Source organism: Sphaerodactylus townsendi, unplaced genomic scaffold, assembly GCF_021028975.2.
Source record: "Sphaerodactylus townsendi isolate TG3544 unplaced genomic scaffold, MPM_Stown_v2.3 scaffold_22, whole genome shotgun sequence".
NCBI lineage: Eukaryota > Metazoa > Chordata > Lepidosauria > Squamata > Sphaerodactylidae > Sphaerodactylus > Sphaerodactylus townsendi.
In genome coordinates this window covers 1,363,612-1,386,966 of record NW_025950385.1, presented here as the reverse complement: position 1 = coordinate 1,386,966, position 23,355 = coordinate 1,363,612, and the positions used below count along the sequence as shown (strand labels likewise).

Sequence of the window (23,355 nt, the reverse complement as noted above, 5' to 3'; positions counted from 1 at the left end):
GCTCCCCATTACAATCCAAAGTTTCTGGCCAGCCCGCTATGGCATACCGTATTATAGCCTCAGCCGCTTGTGGATTCACGAAGCTTGCTCCCATTGCTTAATCTCGCGGCCCCAGGTGAAGCGGAGGAGCTAGGTCTAGACCAAGTCCCCTGGCTAAGCCCATACCATTCACACCCAAATGAATGACAGTCCTCTCGGGGCGAAGGACCAGCCCAGTTCAAAAGCAGCGGTTCTCCTCACCGTGGCGACGTTTGGGGAGAAAGTGGTTTTATTTTGGCGGTTATTCGGCTCTATAGTTCTGGGCATGCCATGGTTGTTGCATGAACCAAAATTCCTTTGGAAGAAAGGATCTTAGAATTCACTGACCCTCCCTCACGGTGAACATGAATTGGGGGGGAAAACTTCGGCTTCTCTTGGTACACCCTGGCTTCATCAGCGGTGCTCGATTCGGCAATGCAGTACCAAGATCTAGCCAGAGTATTTCAGGAACAAGAACCAGTCGAGTTGCCACCCCATAAGAGACCCTGACTGCAAAATGCATTAATACAGCCAAGAGCAACTGCCAAGTAGAATCTACACATGAGTCCCAATGAGGAGGAACTGGTCACTTTGAGAACACCACCAGCTACAGCGGGTTCATCACGGCGAACTACCAAACACACATGCTGCTCCTGTATTGTTCGTAAAAGATGGGTCTTTCACGGCTCTGCACAGATTACCGTAGGAGCTCAATGCAGTCTCCTATCCAATAAATACCCTTTTGCCATTAATCAAGGACCTTTTAGGCGCGTGGGCAGGAATCATCTTTACTAAATTGGACTTGAGAGCTTACTACAGGGTCAGAATTGCTGAAGGCTATGAACCTTGACTACGCATTTAACACAAAGTTTGGACAGTTTGAATACTTAATAATGCCAAATTACCGGGTTAAGTGGGGCCCGGGCTTTTATGGCCCTTATCGCTTGAAGTTCTCCATGATTTATTGTACAAGGGAGTAGTGGTGTACTTAGAAGTGATGTTAATTTATTCACAAACCATGGAGGAGCATGAAGCATTGGTTAGAATGATGACGTTGCTCAACAACTCCCTCTTGCCAAACTTTCAGTGCTGTTTCCACCAAACCTCTATTGACTATTTGGGTTGCGGATCTCGCCGAGGGGCCTAAAATGGATCCCTGCTAAGATTGATGCAGTCCTCCAATGGCCTGCCCTACCAACGAAAGAACTCAATCTTTTCTAGGTTTGCTAATTTCTATCGTGACTTTATACTTACCCAATTAGGCTGAACTGATCTCCCTCTCACAGACCTCTTAAGCACTAAGGGTAAAGATCCACTGACGTAAGCCGGAGGCCCCTTTCCTGGTCTGAAGAATGTCAGGCTGACCTTTCAGCTTTTTAAAATCTGCTTTACCACGAACCTATCCTAAAGCACCTGACCCAGATCTCCGTTTGTGGTTCGCGTGGATGCCTCGGACAAAGCGCTTGGGGGCAACCTGTTGCAGAAATAAAAGATGATAGGCTGGTTCGACTGTCTTATTTATCAAAATTCTCGATTGCTGAACTCAACTGGACTGTAGGCGATAAAGAGACTGCGACCATCAAAGTGACACTCTCTGCTTGGCCACTGGCTGGAGGCTAAACACCTTTCAGGTTTGGTCGGATCACAAGAACGGCGCCCTCTCCACCCCTCAAGATGTCATGAAGCAACCGTTGGAGGCGTTCTTTTCTCGTTTCTCTTTCACAGTCCATTTTTTTCGGAAAAAACCAATAAACTGGCTGATGCGGCTCTCAGCGCCTACCGAGGAGAGGTGCCATGGAGCTGCCTTCACCGGGACATCCAGCGCACTGTTCTCTCCCCTCAATTAGGGCTGGCTGTCACCCGATCTCAGACATCAGCTCCTCCTTTCTCCGTATTCCCAGCCTGGTCTCTCCTTTCCCTACGGGAACTTCGAGGGCCGGGGCTGCAGCGAGCCTCCGGTGACTCAATTAGCGTTTGGAGAATGGCGTTTGGCGGCGGGGAAGTGTTGAACGTGCCTCCCCTCGTAGCGGAGTTCGAGGCCTGCCATGATGCCGCTCGGCTGGACATTTTGGCTTTCTAAAACTCTGCATTTGGCCAGCGTCAGTTCTGGTGGTAGCGTCTTTCAAGAGACATTGAGGCGTATATTAAAGGTTGCTCTGTTTGTGCAGAAGCCAAGAACATTCGGGGAAAACCCATGGTCTGTTGAAACCTCGGTGGCCTCCGCCCTGGAAGTCATCTCCATGGATTTTATTACAGATTTGCCAGAAAGTCAGCAACCGCGGTCTTGTGGGTGGTGGTGGACTTATTTATTTCTAAACAAAGCCCATTTCATCCCATGTGCTTCCATCCCCTCCGCTCCTAAGTTGAGCGCGTCTGTTCATTCAGCATGTTTACGTCCTACCTCGCCCGTTAAGGTGGTCGACCCGGCTAATTCATTTCAAAGTTCTGGAAAGCTTTTCTAGGGTTGTTAGGGCGCCCGGCGGTTACCGCCCTACCACGTTCAAAGCGGTGAAGTCGGAGAAACGAACAGAACCCTAGAGCGAAATGACTACGTTATTTTAACTACCACCGGGCTTTCGAATTGGTGCGAGCTAATTCGTTTGCGAAATCGCCCTATAATAATGCGGTTCATAGCGAGTACAAAAAAAACCCGCCGGTATTGATAAAATTGGCTCCTTCCACGCCGTTGCGCAACTGCCTCTTGGAAGCACTGGATCCTCGGTTTCAGCAGTGGATTTCATCTGGCTGAGGGGTGGAAATGGTCCAGACTTTGCCTTACAGCAGGCTAAAGACTTCCCCAAAGCTGCAAAGCAGATAAAGCACGGCAGGATTCCCTCTTAGCGTGTGGAAGCCTGGTTGTATTTGTCTGCCAAAATCTCAGAGGCGTGCATAAATTTTTCAAAACTAGGCAAAAGATTAGGTAGGACCTTTTCCAGATTACTAAAGTGATTAATGATGTCACTGCCCGATTAGTTTGCCTAACTCTCTTAGTAATATTCATCCTGTCTTCCATTCCAGTTTACTCCAAGGAGGCTCCGTTTCGTGCCTGGCGACCCACCCGGAGACCCCCCACCGACTATTATTGATGGCCACAAGCATTACGAAATTGGCCATCCTGGACTCTCGCTTTAATGCATGGCGGCTTACAATATTTAGTCTCTTGGGTGGGAATTATTCCTCTGGGTATAATCAATGGGTTTATTCGAAAATATTGGCAGCCCCGCCCTCATTTCTGCTCCACCACAGCCTTTCCGCACAAAACCTGGGGAGGGTCTTTTTTAAGGAGGCAGAGTGTAAAGGATTCAATGAGTGTTGATGGTAGGGCAGCCGCCTGTGCCAACTACATTCCACAGCCGGGCGTGGGCCAGCTATGGCCGGAGACCTTATCTCTCTTGAGGGAGATGAGACCTCTATTCCCATAGGAATCGGGGAGGAATGGGATGGATTAAGTTATAACCTGTGTTTCTGGCGGAGGAGATCTTATTCCTGCCACTTTCGTTATGTGAGCTTTCTAAGATGTCTGAATAAGCGGTCTTTTACACCCCAAAAGCCTTTTATTTCTGCTTCTATGGATATAATGCGCCAGGGGAATTCCTTATAAAATCTCTCTTCCCTCCGGCTACTTCAGGCTGTCCTCAGGGTTCCCGAACCAGGATCCGGTGACCCTACCCGTCGTTCTTCTCAGATATTGTGCTCCCTTCTGCCCCAGAAATATGGTCATTAGCTCTGAAGGAGCTGTCCATCGTGGAGACTTCGGACTACAGTGGAGTACACCCTGATCAAGCTTCACTGGAGACTGAGAGCTTCCAACAGAACGCGGCGTATACTGGCTGGTTGGATCGGCTCATTGCAGAGAAAGTGCAGGTGAGATCGGGGTTCCTTTATTAGATTAAAATACTTAAGAGGTGGGGGGGGGTGAGGGAGCAAGTTATTGCTAACAAACATGAATGCCCTATGACATAAAAGTGATGGAACATAGAACATAAGAACAAGCCAGCTGGAATTGTAGTGCATAACATCTGGAGTGCCAAAGGTTCAGCCACCACTGCCCTGCTTTGCAGGGTGCTGGAACGAGGATTCTTGTCCTCAGTTCCATTATTTATTCTATGTGCAAAACAGGCAGCAACCAATCAGCTTTCCGGTCTCTCATTGGTGCTTTGACGGAGCTACTATAGTTTAAACTTTGCTGGTAGCTCCCCAGCAGCCCTGTTTCCCGCCTCCAATGCAAAAGCGGGGAACACAGAGTTGCTGGGAATTGAAGTCCTGACAGCGGGAGGTATAAAATCCAAACTTGACTCTACCACTACCTGATAAAACAGCAGCGTCTTATTAATTCTCTGTTAGAGGGACAAGGCCTTTTCGTTCTCTCCAGGCCTGCTGGCAACTCGGGCTCGGCTCAGGTTCGAGCCGGTTTCTTGGCGGCGTTCCTCAGCTGCCGCTTCTAGCTTGCTGCCGTTCCTGCAAGGTTAGGCAGTGTGAGAGTAGACCTCTGCTGTCCAAGGTGTTGCAGCCCACCTTACTTCTGACTGGGAATGCCTCCTGCCTTGTCCCGGGGATGGCAGAGCCGAGACCTCAGGAGCTGACTCTTCCTCCTCCACTTCCTCCTGCTTTCCGGTCCTTTTACCTACCGTCCGTGTGCCATGTCTAGTTCACCACTCTCCTGGCTTACTGCTGTCTGTCTGGCCTCTGCCTTCATCCTTCCCTCTGCCTCTTAGGACTGCCCTCATCCTTCCCTCTGCACCTCTTAGGACTGCCCTCATCCTTCCTCTGCACCTCTTAGGACTGCCCTCTGCATCCTTCCTCTGCACCTCTTAGGACTGCCCTCATCCTTTCACTCTGCACCTCTTGCGGACTGCCCTCATCCTTTCCTCTGCACCTCTCTTAGGACTGCCCTCATCCTTCCTCTCTGCACCTCTTAGGACTGCCCTCATCCTTCCCTCTGCACCTCTTAGAGGCTGCCCTCATCCTTCCCTCTGCACCTCTTAGGACTGCCCTCATCCTTCCCTCTGCACCTCTAGGACTGCCCTCATCCTTCCCTCTGCACGCTTAGGACTGCCTCACCCTTCCCCTCTGCACCTCTTAGGACTGCCCCTCATCCTTCCCCTCTGCACCTCTTAGGACTGCACTCATGTGCACTCCTTCTCCCTCCCACCCCCCAGACTGAGAAGTGCTCTGGGGCTGTCCAGGATTTGGACAGGGAGAAGTTTTGACCTGCCTTGGCTCCCTTTCATTGGAGATGTTGGGGGGCTGAACAGGGGTCCGTGAGTGACAAGCCAGAAGCGGTGGATCTGAGCCAAAAGCGATCCTGAACTCTCAAGTAACATTAAACATCTTTCTCCTTTTCTCCCCAGGCAGAGGCGGACACCATGCTTTCAGTCGTGTGTGGGGCTCTTCCGTTACTTGGGCGTGAGCTTCGAGGAATAAGCGTCTCCAACTTCCTGCACTCCTGGAGGGTAGGACTGGACATTGGGTATTTAAAAGCACACTTCCTGATTGGTGGCCCACAAACCTTCCCTCTTGGCTGTGTCCTTTTGGGCTTAGCGTGGTTTGTGGTGGTTGAGAAGTGCTGTTTTGGGTGCATCGATTCTTAGCCACCCTGTAGGGCAGGGGTGGCCAGCCTATGTAGCTCCAGATGTTCACCACAATTCCCATCAGCCCCAACTGGCCATGCTGATGGGAATTGTAGTCCATAATGAGGCTATCTAATTTCCTGGAGTTAGATCCCGACCTAGAAGCTAAAATGACAAAACTGAGGCTATTGTATCTTCCTCATGTTATGAGAGAAAAAAAGACAAGAGTTGCTGGAAAAGGCAGTTAGGCCAGGGATGAAGAGTTTGGGTTTATATCCCCTTTCTCTCCTGCAGGAGACTCAAAGGGGCTGACAATCCTCCTTGCCCTTCCCCTCACAAGAAACACCCTGTGAGAAGTTGGGTGGGGCTGAGAAATCGGCTGGCGAGTAGCCCAAGGTCACCCAGCTGGCGTGTGTGGGAGTGCACAGGCTAATCTGAATTCCCCAGAGAAGCCTCCACAGCTCAGGCGGCAGAGCTGGGAATCAAACCGTAGATTAGATACCGCGAGCTCTTAACCTCCTAATGCCACTGGATGACATTGCAGGCGAAATAGGAAAGAGGAAGGAGGAAGACCCAGCAGGAGATGGATTGACTCAGTCCAGAGCACGCCATCATCCGTTTTCATAGACCTGAACAAGGCTGTTCATAATAGGACATTTGGAGATCACTCATTCATAGGACCCACGCCCCCCAACTGAAACAGTCCCAACAAAGCAGAGGTTCTGCAGGTGGGTTTGATCCAGGAATCGAGAGACCTCCTGTCCTGGAGGGTAATTCCATCATAGCTTTGTTGCTGCTGGTCCCAGCCCACTCCTGTTGGATAACCAGAAGGGTCAGCGGTGGCGGGGTGCCAATTACAACTCCTCCCAGGTTGAGAGGATCCGACCACTGTGGGTGCGTCTCCTGGCGACGCGTAGATTAGATCATGTAGCAATGCTGTCTATCGCGGTGCCCATAAAATGGTCTAAGGCTACAGTTAGTAGAGGATGCTTCAGCCGGAGGTTGAGTGGGTTGTGAGTGTCCAACTCTGGGCAGCTTCAGATGTTCATGGACTACAATTCCCATCAGCCCCTGCTGGCATGGCATGCCAGCGAGGGCTGATTAGAATTATAGTCAGTGGCGGGGATCCAAAATTTAGTAACAGGTTCCCATGGTGGTGCAGGGATTCAAACTGTGGTGGGCGAGGAGACGCGGCAGGGGCCCGGGCATTTCGAGGAAGGGGCATTCCTGGGGCGGGGCTGTGGCAAGGACGCAGCCACTTTCGTCGGTCCTTGAGGCGAGGGGAAGCGAATGCACACACGAAGCTAGGCTGCCACATGCGCTTGATTGCACCTCCTGCTAGGAACTGCTTCAGAAGTTGCCTGCGTGCATACTGCTGAGAGAGAGGGCATTAACTAAAGGCAAAAAATCTGCACGTGGCTAACATCCCCAATTAGTAACCCCTACCGACACACACAAATAATGAGTAACCTACTCGCCGAGGGAACCTGTGAGAACCTGCTGGATCCCACCTCTGATTATAGCCCATGAACATCCTAGAGTAGCCAGGAGTTGGACCGTACCCTTTCTGGAGTAGATCATTCAGTCCAGTTGGAAGCAAACTGACGGCCTGTTTGCTTCCCAGGCTCAATTCAAGGTTCTGAGTATTGACCTTTAAAACCACATACAGCTTGAGGGAGCCAGCTTAACTGAGAGGACTACCTTCTTCCATATGAGCCTCTCTCATCCACTCTTTGGTGGCTCAGCCTTTGCTTTGGGTGCCCCTCCCCAATCTGTGAGTCTGACAGCGAAGCGTCTTCAAACTATGGCCCTCCAGATGTTCAGGAACTACAATTCCCCATCAGCCCTCAAGCTACTTGGCCATGATGGCAGAAGGCTGATGGGAATTGGCATAGTTCCTGGAACATCTGGAGGGGCTATATACCTCCCAGACGTCTCTGATCCCAAGGAAGCTGCTCAGGAAGGGCCTTCTTTCCATCATGGCCCCCAAACTTTGGAACTCCCTACCCAGGGAGATTTGTCCGCTTCCCTCCTACAGTGGCCTTCTGGCTTACAGGTGAAGACAGAGGTGGCATGGAGATGCTGCTTGTGAATAACAGGTAAAGCATTTCTCATAGGCAGGGTTTGAAATAGCTTTTTTATAAAGATCCACTGATATCCATAATCCCCATCCAAAACTTAAATGCATATAAAAATGTATAAAAAAAAACAGGGTGAATTGAAAGACCAGTGTCCTGTTGAACTCTTTCTGTGCCTGGAGATCACAGCCTGGGGAAAACCTCAACAGCCAAAAGCTTAGATCCCGTGTGTTTGGTCACTCTCTTAATCATTAGCTGACTGGAAACCGACATTGCTGTAGAGAGTGTCTTAACCTACTGCAACTGTGTATGGTTCTCCCAGTTGCACAGTGGCTTGAGATAGGAAGGCGCTCCAAAGGGTGATCACGACTGCCACAGAGAATTATCGGCTGCCCTCTCCTCCTCCTTGGAAGAACTTTCCTATAGCCATCTCCCGAAGCCTAAAAAAAAGCCCAAATATATTCTGAGAGACCCGCTCTCACAGCACACTCTCTTTCTTTTGAGCTGTTACCATCCGGCCCAGAGCTGATACAGGTCTATCAAGAAACTAGGACAAAAGGAAGCTTAGGAGACAGCTTCTACTCTAGAGCTGTGGCCATGCTGAACTCCGGCGGCTTCGTGTTTGATGTGTTCGGGGCTGTGCAGGGATGGAGTGGAAGAAGGGGAAAGTGAGAGGGGATGGGGCATGAGAGTCTGAAATAAGTGTACGCATCGAGGAATGCTGCTGTAAATTCTGTTGTCGTGCACAATGACAATAAAATAGCTTATGCTTATGACTGTTCTTGTTCAACTTAAGCAGCTTCCCTGCCATCTTTCAGGAGGGCCAAGTCCTGCCCTGCTCATACACTTCTGAACACTGTGGATGTCAGGAACTGATTTACTGAAGGGAAGAGGTAGCGTTATGAGAAGGTATTGTGTTTCTCTTGAAAGCGATATGTAGTCCCAGTCTCTACTTCCTTTCTTTTATTCGACACCCGTTCTCCGTTGCACTCTCCGAAAGAAATCCAAATCCGAGGCAGGTTCCAGAAAGTCAAAATCAGTGATAAAACGATATGTTATAATCTGCACTGAAACCAGCTCCACTCTGGTTTTATTGATATTGATATTAAGAAACAGCCAGCAGAAAGGCTGTTAAGTGATTAATGGTGAAAGTTCACCACTCACTTGCTGCATTAGCTCCTGAGTAGCTCACATAGTGACCCCCCTGCCCTATGGATTAACCTATATAGTTCAGGGTGCTGCAAGAATCAGGCCTTGTGTTCCGGTAAGCTAACCTGGGACATTCTCTTCTGCCGTATATTCCTTCACTCTTGCAGGTGACCCGTTAGTGCTCCAAACTCCCTCGTGGTCGAATTAAATTATGGAACGGCTCCTGCGTGAGGGTAAGTCATTGTTCACCGGCTGCTCAGCGATGGGGAGGCTTCTTTTTATCATACGCCGTTGAAGCAGCTACACCACTTATATGGAAAGGAGGAAGTGGACAGGTAGCCTCCCTAGCAGTCCTCAGAGCTGCAATTTCTAGAAAAAAAATCCCTCCTTTCTCCAGTGTGGTGTAAGAACATAAGAACATCAGGACAAGCCAGCTGGATCAGACCAGAGTCCATCTAGTCCAGCTCTCTCTGCTACTCAAGCGGTGGCCACCAGGTGCCTTTGGGGAGCTCACCTGCAGGATGTGAAAGCTTATGGCCTTAAGAACATAAAAAAAGGCCTGCTGGATCCAGACCAGGAGTCCCTCTAGTCCAGCTCTCTGCTACTGCGCGGTAATGGCCCGCAGGTGCCTTTGGGGAGCTCATGTGCAGGATGTGAAAGCAATGGCCTGCAACTGCTGCTGCTGCTCGAGCACCAAGCGCCTGGACTGTTAAGAGGCATTCCAATGGCTCAAGATCAAAGAGGATCAAGATTGGTAGCCGCCATAAATGCGACTTCTCCTCCATAAATCTGTCCAAGTCCCTTTTAAAGCTATCCAGGTTAGTGTAGTGGTTAAGACCAGTGGACTCTCTGTCTGGAGAACTGGGTTTGACTCCTGCTCCTCCACATAAAAGCCTGCTGGGTGACCTTGGAGCCAGTCACGGGGTCTCTCAAGGAGCCTTGTCCAGGGGGCTGGGATTCTGTGAGGAGTTAATCCCCATCAGGCAGCAGAGACTTCTATTCTCCCATATCTTGTTGCCAGACAAGCACTCCTTCTTGCCTCTGCTTCTGCCTCCTGTGCACAGCTGGCTTATCACTGGTTTTCCTAAAACAGGGGTGGCCAACCTATAGCACTCAGATGTTCATGGACTACGAATCCCCTTCAGTCCCCTGCCAGCATGGCCAGGTGGGTGGGAATTATTGCCTCCATAAACATCTAGGGTGCCATGGGATTGGAGTAATACTCACCAAGCATTTGGGGTGCGCCACATTGGCCACCCCAAGCTGCCTAGAAGGAATCCTGCAGGCTCCTGCATCTGCACATCATCAGGCACAGGAGTTGGCTCTGCTGCCAGGTCTTCACTCTGGAGCAGCCTCCTCTGGCTGCACTGCTCCTTGAGTTCTGCCTCAAGAGAGTCCTCCCATGTCCTGTAGTAGGTACCCAGGGTCCTGACTTATGACTACCTAGGGGCAGAGCCAGGGAAGAAAAGAATCCGGGGTGCCGGGGCACCTCTCCAGCATCCCCTCCTACACTCACCTCATCACCTCTTGCTGCCAGACAAGCACTTTCGTTCTTGCTAGCTTCTGGAAGCAGCTGCCTCTGCTTCCGCCTCCTGTGCACAGCTGGCTCATCCCTGGGTTCCCTAGAAGGATCTACGAGGCTCACTCCACTCTGAAACGTCATCAATCCAGGGAAGGGCTGGGAGTTGGCTCTGCTGCCAGGTCTTCCTCTGGGGCAAGCTCCTCCTCCTGACTGCACTGTCCCTTGAGTTCTGCCTCAGAAGTCACTCCATGTCCTGAAAGTAGGCACCCAGGGCTGACTCATGACACCTAGAGACAGGCCAGGAAGAAAAAAGAATCAGGTGGGGAGAACACTCTCTAAAGCATCTCTACACTCACCTCATCACCTCTTGCTGCCAGGCAAGCACTCCTTCTTTAGCTTCTGAAGGCAGCTGCCTCCTGCTTGCTGCAGCCTGTGCACAGAAGGATCTGCAGGCTCCTCCCACCCCAGGAACATCATCAATCAGAGGAAGGGCTGGGAGTTGGCTCCTGCTGCAGGTGCTTCCCTCTGGAGCAGCCTCCTCTGGCGCTGCACTGTCCTTGGAGTTCAAGAGTCTCTCCGTGTCCTGGCGGTAGGTACCTAGGGGCTGCAGAGCAGCTGCCAGTCTGAGTAGACAATACTGACCTTCACTTTGAGGGACCAAGGGAATTCTGATTCAGGTCCAAGAGCAGCTTCATGTGGGTATTGTTGGTGAGTGAGCGGCTTAGCTGCCTGGAAGCGACCCAGGTTTTGGATCCCTTGCTTCTTCCGGGTGACCTTGGCCTGTAAAAGCTAACTTTCAGCTGGCCTGACTGCTAACCAGGGGTTGTTGTGAGAAAATGGAGGGATGGGAGAAAACAATATTCTAAGCCAGTGTTTTATAAACTTTTCGAGGTCAGAGTCTAGGTACCCTTGACCTTACTCTTCATATCTTCCACGCGTGCACCTACCTGCATGCACCTCACCTACTGTTCCCATTGCCTGCCTGCTTGCCACACTCCCCCACCTTCCCACACTCCCAGGGTGGGAAGGGAAACTTGCACACTGAGGAATTGGGGTGGCTACTTCACTGACCTGGCATGGCTTGGGCCTCCCCATGAGGCCAGCTCCATGCTCACCGTGCTGGCACCAGTGAACACCACAAAAAATGAGGGGGGGGCAGTAGTGTTGCCCGGAAATACCCTGGGACATGCTCACGGCACCCTTTTAGGGTTCAGAATGGCACATTGTTCTAAGCACTTGAGTCCTGAACTACGGGAGAAAAGCTGGCATGCAACGAAGTTTGCATATGTTTAGGGTTTGCCATCCTGTGTTTTTTTAATATTTAACAGTATTCTGACTCCAGGATTATATTGGGATCCTATGCTGGTGTCATTCTCTGATAGGAGGATCCCATCCCAATAGGAGGCTCTAGGGAGTGAGCTGATCCTAACAGTCCAGAAGATTCTTCCTGAATGCAAAATGCAAATAGGTCTGATAGGGAAAAGAAGGTGCATGTGTTTAGCACTGAGCTGTAGGCCCCTTCCCTCAAAGGAATTCTGTTGGAGTTCTAACTCCACCTCTCCTTGCTGCTTTTAGAAGAAGAAAGAAAGAGTTTGGATTTATATCCCAGCCCCCCTTTCTCCCCCCCCTGCAAGTGAGGAGACTCAAAGGGGCTGACAATCTCCTTTGCCCTTCCCCTCTCACAACAAAAGTAGCAGCTTGTGAGGTAGGTTTTGGGGCTGTAGAAGAGCTCTAGAAGCTGTGACTAGCCAAGGTCACCCAGCTGGCGTGTGTGGGAGTGCACTGGCTAATCTGAATTCCCCCAGATAATGCCTCCCACAGCTCAGGCGGCAGAGCAGAGGGAATGAAACCCATTTCCCTCCAGATTAGAATCTGCATGAGCTCTTCTACCTCCCTCGGATGAGATTATGAGTTGAGAAGGTTATTTCTTATTCACGGCTCCTCGACAGTCTACCTCAACTGCTTCCCCTTCCAGGTACACATCACCATTGGCAACAAGACCTGCGCTCTTGAGAAGGAAAAGCGATTCCGTCCATTCTGCGTTAAGCCGGCCAGGAAAGCTCATCCAATGCGATGGTGGAAAGATGGTATTACGTGGCCATGTTTCTCAGGCCAGTGCTTTGCTGAGATTGAGGTAAAAGGTTATTTCCACAAGGCAGAGGCCAATCCACCTCAGCAGTAGTTTCTTTGAGAATTTCTTACTAACTTTATACCTGATTAGTTAATTGGAATCCAAGATGGTGACACTGGGGAAAGACATTTAGCTGTGCTGCTCTGAAAAAAAACAAATAGAATTTACCTTGATTCTGCTGCTGTTATATATGGTTTTTAAAACAATTTTTTGACTGTGTAGTTTCTTTGGAACCAGTGGAACCAAATGTTCCCCTTTGGGCTGCAGTGCTTAATTGATTTAATTAACAGTTTTAAAGGGGGGGGCTTAAAAAAGTCACCCAACTGATTTAAAAAAAGGAACATGTACAAATATTTTTTAATAATTTAAAAGGAAAATCTGAAGGTGGGAAATGGCTTAAAGCATTCTCTTTAGTCACCCAGGAGGAATTCCTCTTCAGAAGAAGAATAAGAAGAATAAGAAGAATTTGGATTTATATCCCCTTTCTCTCCTGCAGGAGACTCAAAGGGGCTTACAATCTCCTTGCCCTTCCCCTCACACAACAAACACCCTGTGAGGTGGGTGGGAGCTGAGGAGGGAACTCCAAGAAGCTGTGACTAGCTCAAGGTCACCCAGCTGTGGCGTGTGTGGGGAGTGCACAGGCTACTCTGAATTCCCCAGATAAGCCCTCCACAGCTCAGGCAGCAGAGCTGGGCATCCAAAGCAGTTCCCTCCAGGATTAGATGCGCGAAGGCTCTTTAGCCTCCTATGCACTCTGCTGCTCCCACAGCTGCTAACTTGGATTGCATCATCTCAACATATGTTAGCTTTTTTCTTCAGAATTGACTCATGCAAAACTAAATCTAGCCAGTCGGGTTAAAAAAAATCCATAGAATTAAAGTAGACCAGCCTACGCGTAGGAGCTAAGGGTGAGGTGTGGCTGCTGGCTGAGAGGCTGAGTTGCAGTCTGAGGGAAATCACTATGTTCACCCCCGTCATGGACTCTCTAGGAGCAACCGGGCAGCCATCCTTTTCACTGTCTCCCAGCTTTGATATCACGGAGGGCTACCCTCTCTGAGAAACTGTTCAGGAGGAGGAGTTAGCTGTATAGGGAATCGAATCATAGAAGTTGGAAGAGACCCCAAGGAAGGGCCATCAAGTCCAATCCACCTGCCATGCAGGAACACACAATCAAAGCACTCCCGACATATGCTCATCCAACTTCTCTTTAAAAACCTCCAAAGAAGGAGACTCCACCACCCCCCGAGGCGGTGAATTCCGCTGTCGAGCAGCCCTGAACGGTCAGGAAGTTCTTCCTAATGTTTAGGTGGAATCTCTTTTCCTGCACCTTGAATCCATTACTCCGTGTCCTAGTCTGTGAGGCAGCAGAAAACAAGCTTGCTCCCTCTTCGACATGGCATCCCTTCAAATATTTAAACATAGCTATCATGTCCCCCCTTAACCTTCGCTTCTCTAGACTAAACATTCCCAGCTCTCTAAGTCTCTCTTTGTAGGGCATGGACTCCAGACCTTTTGCCATTTTTGTTGCCCTCCTCTGGACCCGTTCCAGCTTGTCAATATCCTTCTTGAATTATGGTGCCCAGAACTGAACACAGTACTCTCTAGGTGAGGTCTGAGCAATGCAGAGTAGGGTGGTACAATTACTTCCCCCGATTTAGACACTATGCTCTTATTGGTGCATCCCAGAATCACATTGGCTTTCTTGGCTGCCGCATCACACTGCTGACTCATGTTCAATTTGTGGTCTACTAAGACTCCCAGATCCCTTTCACACGTACTGTTGTCAAGCCAGGTGTCGCCCATCCTACACCTGTGCGTTACATTTTTTCCTACCTAAGTGTAGAATTTTACACTTATCTCTGTTGAAATTTATTGTGTTGGTTTTGGCCCAGCTCTCTAATCTGTCCAGGTCATTCTGAATGCTGCCCCCGTCCTCCAGGGTATTAGCTATCCCTTTCTAATTTGGTATCATTTGCAGTTTTGATTAACGTGCCCTCTATTTCATTATCCAAGTTATTGATAAAAATATTGAATAGCACCGGGCCCCGGACAGAACCCTGTGGCACCCCACTAGTCCACATCCACAGGTGTCAAACTGGCGGCCCTCCAGATGTTATGGACTACAGTTCCCATCATGCCCCTAGGGGCCAGTCCATAACATGCTGGCGAGGGGATGAACAGTAACCAGTTTGAGAGCACTCAGTTCAACCTATCCCCACTATGAGTCACTTCTTTCCAGGATGAAAATGAACCATTGATGAGCACTCTTTGTGTTCGGCCCGTCGACCAGTTACAAATCCATCTAACAGTTGCATTGCCCACATTTTTCCACCTTATGTCAAAACCTTTGAAAGCACAGCACTGTCAAGCAGAGTTGCTCGTGTCCTTCACGTATGAATGCAGCGATATCCATCTGTATCGGGCTGAATATGAACTGTGGTTGAAGGGGGAAATTTTTCTCTCTTTCTCACAACATTTTTCTCTCTTTCTCTCTCTTTCTCCCAATACTAGAACCAGGGGGCATCCATTGAAAATGCTGGGGGGAAGAATTAGGACTAATAAAAGGAAACACTTCTTCACACAACGTGTGATTGGTGTTTGGAATATGCTGCCACAGGAGGTGGTGATGGCCACTCACCTGGATAGCTGTAAAAGGGGCTTGGACAGATTTATGGAGGAGAAGTCGATCTATGGCTACCAATCTTGATCCTCCTTGATCTCAGATTGCAAATGCCTTAGCAGACCAGGTGCTCAGGAGCAGGAGCAGCAGCAGCAGAAGGCCATTGCGTTCACATCCTGCCTGTGAGCTCCCAAAGGCACCTTGTGGGCCACTGCGAGTAGCAGAGAGCTGGACTAGATGGACTCTGGTCTGATCCAGCTGGCTTGTTCTTATGTTCTTATGTTCTTAAATGCCTTAGCAGACCAGGTGCTCAGGAGCAGCAGCAGCAGCAGAAGGCCATTGCGTTCACATCCTGCATGTGAGCTCCCAAAGGCACCTGGTGGGCCACTGCGAGTAGCAGAGTGCTGGACTAGATGGACTCTGGTCTGATCCAGCAGGCTCTTTCTTATGTTCTTAAATGCCTTAGCAGACCAGGTGCTCAGGAGCAGCAGCAGCAGCAGCAGCAGCAGAAGGCCATTGCGTTCACATCCTGCCTGTGAGCTCCCAAAGGCACCTGGTGGGCCACTGCGAGTAGCAGAGAGCTGGACTAGATGGACTCTGGTCTGATCCAGCAGGCTCTTTCTTATGTTCTTATGTTCTTAAATGCCTTAGCAGACCAGGTGCTGAGGAGCAGCAGCAGCAGCAGCAGCAGAAGGCCATTGCGTTCACATCCTGCATGTGAGCTCCCAAAGGCACCTGGTGGGCCACTGCGAGTAGCAGAGAGCTGGACTAGATGGACTCTGGTCTGATCCAGCTGGCTTGTTCTTATGTTCTTATGTAGTTGTAGGGATCAGATCTATTGAATGATTCTCCCCCTTCAAATACAAGCAGGGAACTTCCAGTGGATTGAATTTCTGCAGAATATATTCAAACTTGGGGACGCCAAGTAAGCCCGGCCTTGTTTTTACCCCTGGCAGGTGATGAAGATGGTGATGACTCTCACTGCAGTGGAATCGGGCTGCATCCACTACGTGAAACGTCCTGGGGCAGCGCTAGACCCTGGCTGTGTGATTGCCAAACTGCAGCTGGATGACCCCAGCCGGGTTCAGCAGGTAAGGTGTCGAGGGGTCAAGAGAACGTGTTGTCTCTTGACTGGTGGAGACAGTTGGTCTCGCGCTCCTGTGCCAGAAGTCCAGGCTTGAAATCTTCTGTTCCCAGGAGGAAGGAGAACAGCCCCCACTCTGCCCCCTGGAAAAGGATGACTTCCTTAAAACAAACCTCCTCTGGCCGTAGTAGGCTGTGCATTTTAGAAGAAGAAGAAGAAGAAGAGTTTGGATTTATATCCCCCCTTTCTCTCCTGCAGGAGACTCAAAGGGACTTACAATCTCCTTGCCCTTCCCCCCTCACAACAAACACCCTGCGAGGTAGGTGGGGCTGAGAGAGCTCCGAGAAGCTGTGACTCGCCCAAGGTCACCCGGCTGGCGTGTGTGGGAGTGCACAGGCTAATCTGAATCCCCCAGATAAGCCTGCACAGCTCAGGCGGCAGAGCTGGGAATCAAACCCGGTTCCTCCAGATTAGATACACGGGCTCTTAACCTCCTACGCCACTGCTGCTCCTTTAAGTTCTCTGTTTACATTGGAGGCCTCGTTAAGACTTTTGACCTTTGCCGGTTTGTGGGGGAAAGGCTCCTCTATTTTCCCCATTATGAGTAATAACGGAATTTTATTTATTTTTGCCTCGGGACATCCAGAAATAGGATCTCTGAGCAGCCGAGTCAGCTAGGAGAGCATTGTAGTGGCTTGTTTGACAGGAGTCACAAATAGGCAAGGCATCTAGGCCCCATCCTCTCTTATGGAAGGAATTACGACGGCCAGCCCTGGTTGTGAGGGGCTTGACCATTATTGTTGTTGTTGTTGTTTAAATTTAATAGACCGCCCTACCCCCAAAGGGCTCAGGGCGGTTTACAAAACAATCAACATTTGAATATAGCAAATAGTTTCAATTAAAACAATAAATAAATTAAACATTAAAACACTAGCAGCAGTGATCTTCCACAATTAAAATAAGTAGATGATGTCCAGCATTAACCCCCCGGGAGGGGACTGGCCAATATTCAGTCAGCAGATGACAAAGCTGTAAGGAGCAATAAAGAAGGGTGGACTCAGCAGCTAGCCTCACCTAACGCCCGGTGGAACAGCTCGGTTTTACAGGCCCTGCGGAACCCCCCAAGGTCCCGCAGGGCCCTAACAGATGGAGGAAGAGCGTTCCACCAGGCAGGGGCCAGGGCCGTAAAAGCCCTGGCCTGGGTAGAGGCCAGCCGCATCGTGGAGGGACAAGGGACCACCAGTAAATTTGCCTCTGCCGAACGGAGAGGTCGACTTGGGACATATGGGGTAAGGCGGTCCCGCAGGTATGAGGACCCCAGGCCGTAAAGGGCCTTAAATAGAAAAGTCTGTTAACAAGAGGTCAAGGTAATACTGCAGGTGAGGAGACCTAGCTCAGTTCCCCAAGGGACCAGACAAAGACCACCTGCTGATGTAGGTAGATACCTGAGTGTTGGTATTGTAGGGGTGTTTGCTTCTCCCAGCGTCACAGATCACATGTGACCATTCCTGAGGGAATTACCTTTGTTCTGTAGGTTCTGTAGTAAAAGCTGTTTTTAGCTGCTGGAATGCTGACTGGCATTCTTGAGACCAGAGAAGGGGAGCTCCGGGTTTAGAAGCCTGCGAGTCTTTGCCTTTGGTACGTAAGAGATCGGTGAGCGGTAAGGCAATTTCAGCAAATCGGGGAATAAAGTCACGATAGAAATTGGCAAAGCCTAGGCAGGATTGCAGTTCCTTCCTGTTGGTGGGGGCAGGCCATTCAATTACTGCGGCTATTTTAGCTGGGTCCATTCAAAAATTACTTTTTTTTAATTTAATTTTTTTAATGTATCATTTGAATGTTACAGTTTATAGTAATTCTTTTCTTCATACATTTTCAAACAATACTTCCCCCCCCTTTTCTCCCTCCCCCCACCCCATTGCTTCTTCTTCATAGTTTTGTCACACAAACAGCAGTAAGTTCAGTGTATTGTCGAAGGCTTTCACGGCCGGAATCACTGGGGTGCTGTGTGGTTTCCGGGCTGTGTGGCCGTGTTCTAGCAGCATCCTCTCCTGACGTTTCGCCTGCATCTGTGGCTGGCATCTTCAGAGGATCTGATGGTAGGAATGGAAAGCAAGTGGAGTATATGGAAATGGAAAGCAAGTGGACCTCACAGTATATATACTCCACTTGCTTTCCATTCCTAGTATCAGATCCTCTGAAGATGCCAGCCACAGATGCAGGCGAAACGTCAGGAGAGGATGCTGCTAGAACACGGCCAGACAGCCCGGAAACCACACAGCACCCCAGCAGTAAGTTCATTCTCTGTAGCCTCTTCTCCCATATTTCTTCGTTGCCTCGAGCTTCTTTCATCCAGTCCACGTATATTATCCATATCTTCAAAATTTAATTCTGTTTATCTTGCCACGTCTTATTTTTTGATTAATATATCGAAAATATCAAGTGTCCCTTGTTCCCAGATATCTTCTAACCATCTCTGAAGTGTCCATTTTTTTCTTTTCTTTCCAGCCCAAGGCTATTGTTGCATGGGCTGCTTTGATCATTATTTTATGCATATAACTATATTGTTTGTCCACCCTTCTGTCTTCCATTACACCCATGAACATTAAGCCATTATTTCAATGAATATTTATCTTCACCAGTTTCTCGATATATAACAATACAATTGTCCAAATTTTTTTTTACTTCTGACATTCTATCGGCAGTGGTGGCGAACCTATGGCACGGGTGCCAGAGGTGGATCTCAGAGCCCTCTCTGTGGGCACGCGCAGAGTCCCCCCACCCTCCCCCACACATCTAGATTGGCCTGGGCCACTGGGCTCAATTATTAGCATTAAACCTAAGACCTAGTTTTGGGGAGGCAGTGTAGGTAACCCTGATAAGTGCTGTTAAACCCCACTGATTTTCATGCAAAGGACTAAAGCGTGATCCTTTACCTGGGAGTAAGCTCGGTTGCTGGCAATGGGGCTTGCTTCTGAGTAAGCCTTCCTAGGGTATTGAATCACCCGTTGGAAGAGTTGCACAGTTGCTTCAAAGCAGAGCCACTGACTACCACCAAACTTACTCCCGAGTAACGCACGATTTTCGGTTGCAATTTGGGCACTCGGTCTCAAAAAGGTTCCCCATCGTTGACATATGGCTATGGTATTCAAAAATTACTTGGAGAAAGTTATTCAGCCACGCAAAGAGCCGAGACCCCTTCCCTCCCCCTCCCCAACTAAAAAATCTGTAGGAATTTCCCAATATGGAGCTGGCAGTTCTAGAGAAGGCTCTTTTGTTTGAGACCTTCTGGAGTTGGCGATCTTGACATTTACTATTGAAACAGTTTGGCACAGCTGATACATACCGTGCAGATGCGTCTCACAGTGCAGGGCTACGAGTGAATCTTAATGGCTCTTCCATCCCTCTGTCATGGCATAATTATGCCAAATCCAAATCCAAAACCTTTGTTAGGCATAAAACCGGTGTGTGTCAAGAATCCCAAATACAATAAGAAGAGTAAATCCCAAATACAATAAGAAGAGTAAAAATATAGCAACAGCTTCAGAGATTTCAACATTAGAGTTATTTAGAAGCTTAGCCATTTTTATCTTATCAGAAAGGAGCATAAATCCTGTTGGTTAATACAGTTCTCAAATCAGTTCTGATGTTGTTGTATTTTGAACAGTGAAGCAGAATATGAGAAAGTGTATCAGTTGTATCAGGACAAAATTGACAGCAATGCTCATTTTGTGGAATACTAGAGAAGCGACCTTGAAGATGTACTGACGGAAAAGAGTTACACCTTGCTCTAGTCATGACCCGTCTGCAATTGTAATTAACAAGTTGTTCCAGGTATATAGCAGGGGCATAATTATGCTTTGATTGGTCTTGAAGGCTGAACTCAACACTGGCACGTTGCCGCTGATTCAGAGCACAGCTCTCCGGGGTGAGAAGCTGCACCGCGTCTTCCATTACGTCCTCGACAACCTGGTGAATGTGATGAATGGCTACTGCCTGCCGGAGCCTTTCTTCAACAACAAGGTATGACTGACTACTGCCTTCCTCTTTCTCTTGGACGACGTCGGGCTGACATGTCCTTGTGTCTTTGCAGAAGAGCGTTCCTCTTGGAATGCATTTTGCGTAGCTCAAGTGCTGGAGTGGGGAGCAACATTTTGAGTTACGTGGGGCAGTCTGGGGAGTATGTTGGCAGCCTTCTCGGAGGCCTGCTTCGTGCATGCCAAGTAATTTATTTTAAAAAGTTTATATGCCTGCCTTTCTCCTGAGGACCTTAGGATCCAAGGTGGCTAATAACACTGTTCAAAGGGGAACCCTGTATTTCACATCCAAGAAACCGTCAGCGTATTTATTCAGACTTTTATTTATAAATCATATGTTCACTCTAGATCTGATTCAACAAAATGTTAAACAGATGCACAGAACACGGGCATACTCTATAGAGACCCTCACGTAAATGTATAGTTTGTTCCTATTCTACATAAGCTGACTTTAAGAAGAAAGTTAACATTCAAAGCTTTGCCAAAAAAAAAAAAGGGAAAGCAGGTCTCACCAAATGCCGGATCTGAGAAATTCAGGGGTTGCGGAGTGTGGCCAGTTTGTATACAGAAGAAGAAGAAGAAGAGTTTGGATTTATATCCCCCCTTTCTCTCCTGCAGGAGACTCAAAGGGGCTTACAATCTCCTTGCCCTTCCCCCCTCACAACAAACACCCTGTGAGGCGGGTGGGGCTGAGAGAGCTCCGAGAAGCTGTGACTAGCCCAAGGTCACCCAGCTGGCGTGTGTGGGAGTGTACAGGCTAATCTGAATTCCCCAGAGAAGCCTGCACAGCTCAGGCGGCAGAGCTGGGAATCAAACCCGGTTCCTCCAGATTAGACACGAGCTCTTAACCTCCTATGCCACTGCTGCTGCTAATATGTAGGCCTACATGTGGCTTTGCTAAACCATCTGCCACAGCCATGAGGCCGGGCAGCTCTGAGCATCCAGAAGAATATCTCTGTGCCATTTGTTCTTGGATTTATTCTAAGCATAAAGCCATTAAATTGTTCTTCAAGGCTAAACTGTAAGTCAGCTGGAACAGTGAAAAAAACCCCCCTGGCAGATTTACACAAGAACCCAAAAGCAAACTCTCAGGCTTTCCTGTCAAAATGACTGCAACAGTAATTTAAAGTTCAAATCGGCAACACCGCCGGACATGTAGATTTTCGCAACAGATGTATTATTTCTTTTGTAAGGGAATAATGATTGTTAAAATAGGTTTTGAAATGGGTTTGAATGGATGGTGTAGAGGAGGCTGTGGAAATCGCAGCGCCGGTGTTTCGTGACGTACCCTCCTTTTTCTGCAATCCAGGTGAAGGACTGGGTGGAAAGGTTAATGAAGACCCTGCGAGACCCTTCTTTGCCTCTCCTAGAGCTTCAGGACATCATGACCAGCGTCTCTGGGCGGATCCCGCCTAACGTGGAGAAGTCCATCAAGAAGGAGATGGCCCAGTACGCCAGCAACATCACTTCTGTCCTCTGCCAGTTTCCTAGCCAGCAGGTATGAAAGAGAGTGATGGGGAAATGGCACATTTTAGCTGGGGTCAAAGAAGGGGTCCAAATCTCTACTACCCTGTTTCCCCGAATATAAGACATCCCCTGAAAATAAGATGTAGTAGAGGTTTTGCTGAAGTGCGAAATATAAGGCATCCCCCGAAAGTAAGATGTAGCAAAGTTTTTTATTAGAAGCACGCCCGACGAACAGAACACAGAAAAATAAGTCATCCCCTGAAAATAAGACATAGCACATCTTTGGGAGCAAAAATTAATATAAGACACTGTCTTATTTTTGGGGAAACATGGTAACAACTGAAACAGAAATTGGCTGTCGTGGGTTTTCTAGTCTGTGTGGCTGTGGCCAGGTAGTTTTTGCTGCTAATGTTTTACCCACATCTCTGGCTGGCATCTTCAGAGGAATGGCATGGTACATTTCATTTCATTCATTTATTGGACTTGTACCCCACTCTCCCCCATAGGGCTCAGAGTGGCTAACAACCAACATAACAGAATCAAATATGAGCAATAAATAAATATGAACAACAACAAGTACTCCAAAACCATAACCCCAGCTTATCAGACATCACTAAACAGCATGTCAACAATATTAACATTTCTTAACGGAATAACAAACAGCAAAAGCATATTAGCACTTAGCATAAAATATAACTGCATCATACACATCTTACACATAACAGCAAGACATAACACCACAATACTATTCCTGCATCTTATCCCTCTTTTAAAGGAAGACCAATATGTTAAATTTAGGAACATTAGTTCTTAAAAGATGGCTTTCTTGTGACTAGTGTGCTTCCACACAATACAATCACTAATAAATCCAAAACCCACTAACTAGCCAATAACCTAAAAACAATATAACACAATACAAACCTAACTCAGTAACTAATACTAAATCCTATATACTAAGCTAAGCTAATTCCATCTTTAAGCTAGCACTGAACAAATTACCCCACTACCACATAAGACAATATAACAACTGAAGGTAAGATGGTAAGATGCATTTCTCTCATGGCGCAGAAACACAGAGGGCCAGTAAGTAGAAGTTTTAGTCCTGCCTCCCCGAGGAATGGGCGGGGAAATCCGTACTCTGAAGATGCCCTCCTTTCCTCAGGGAAGAATGAACCATCCTGAGCCCTTTTGGGAACGGATGGCCTTGAAACCCATAAACAAACGAACAGACAAACCTTCACGCTGAGTATCCAAGGGTCTGTCCTCTTGTTGGAAAGGTGAAAAAAAAATAACCATGACTTTCCCTAATATCTAATTGGAGGTAAACTTTTAAATGTTTTATTTGGTATATTTTGTATAAAAATATACATTAAAAAAGATCTAAAGGACGGTGAACGTCTCAGCATCAGTCTCTGTATACAACCGTGGAATCTACCTGTTTAGATTCTTTCTCTGTGCAGATGTCCAATCTTGATCCTCCTTGATCTGAGATGGCAAATGCCTTAGCAGACCAGGTACTCAGGAGCAGCAGCAGCAGCAGCAGAAGGCCATTGCCTTCACATCCTGCACGTGAGCTCCCAAAGGCACCTGGTGGGCCACTGTGAGTAGCAGAAAGCTGGACTAGATCAGGGGTCTGCAACCTATGGCTCTCCAGATGTTCATGGACTACAATTCCCATC

The 23,355-nt window shown here is 48.5% G+C and overlaps 1 protein-coding gene across 1 annotated transcript in view; it reads left to right on the top strand.

The window, feature by feature from the left end:
• ACACA (acetyl-CoA carboxylase alpha) overlaps positions 1-23,355 on the top strand; it is a 246,860-nt gene that overhangs the window by 37,460 nt on the left and 186,045 nt on the right. Inside the window, 8 exon segments of the mRNA XM_048482780.1 lie at positions 3,728-3,771; positions 3,774-3,805; positions 3,808-3,882; positions 5,370-5,471; positions 12,313-12,471; positions 16,045-16,179; positions 20,049-20,195; positions 21,519-21,707. Of these exon segments, the coding sequence (XP_048338737.1) occupies positions 3,728-3,771; positions 3,774-3,805; positions 3,808-3,882; positions 5,370-5,471; positions 12,313-12,471; positions 16,045-16,179; positions 20,049-20,195; positions 21,519-21,707 (883 nt within the window).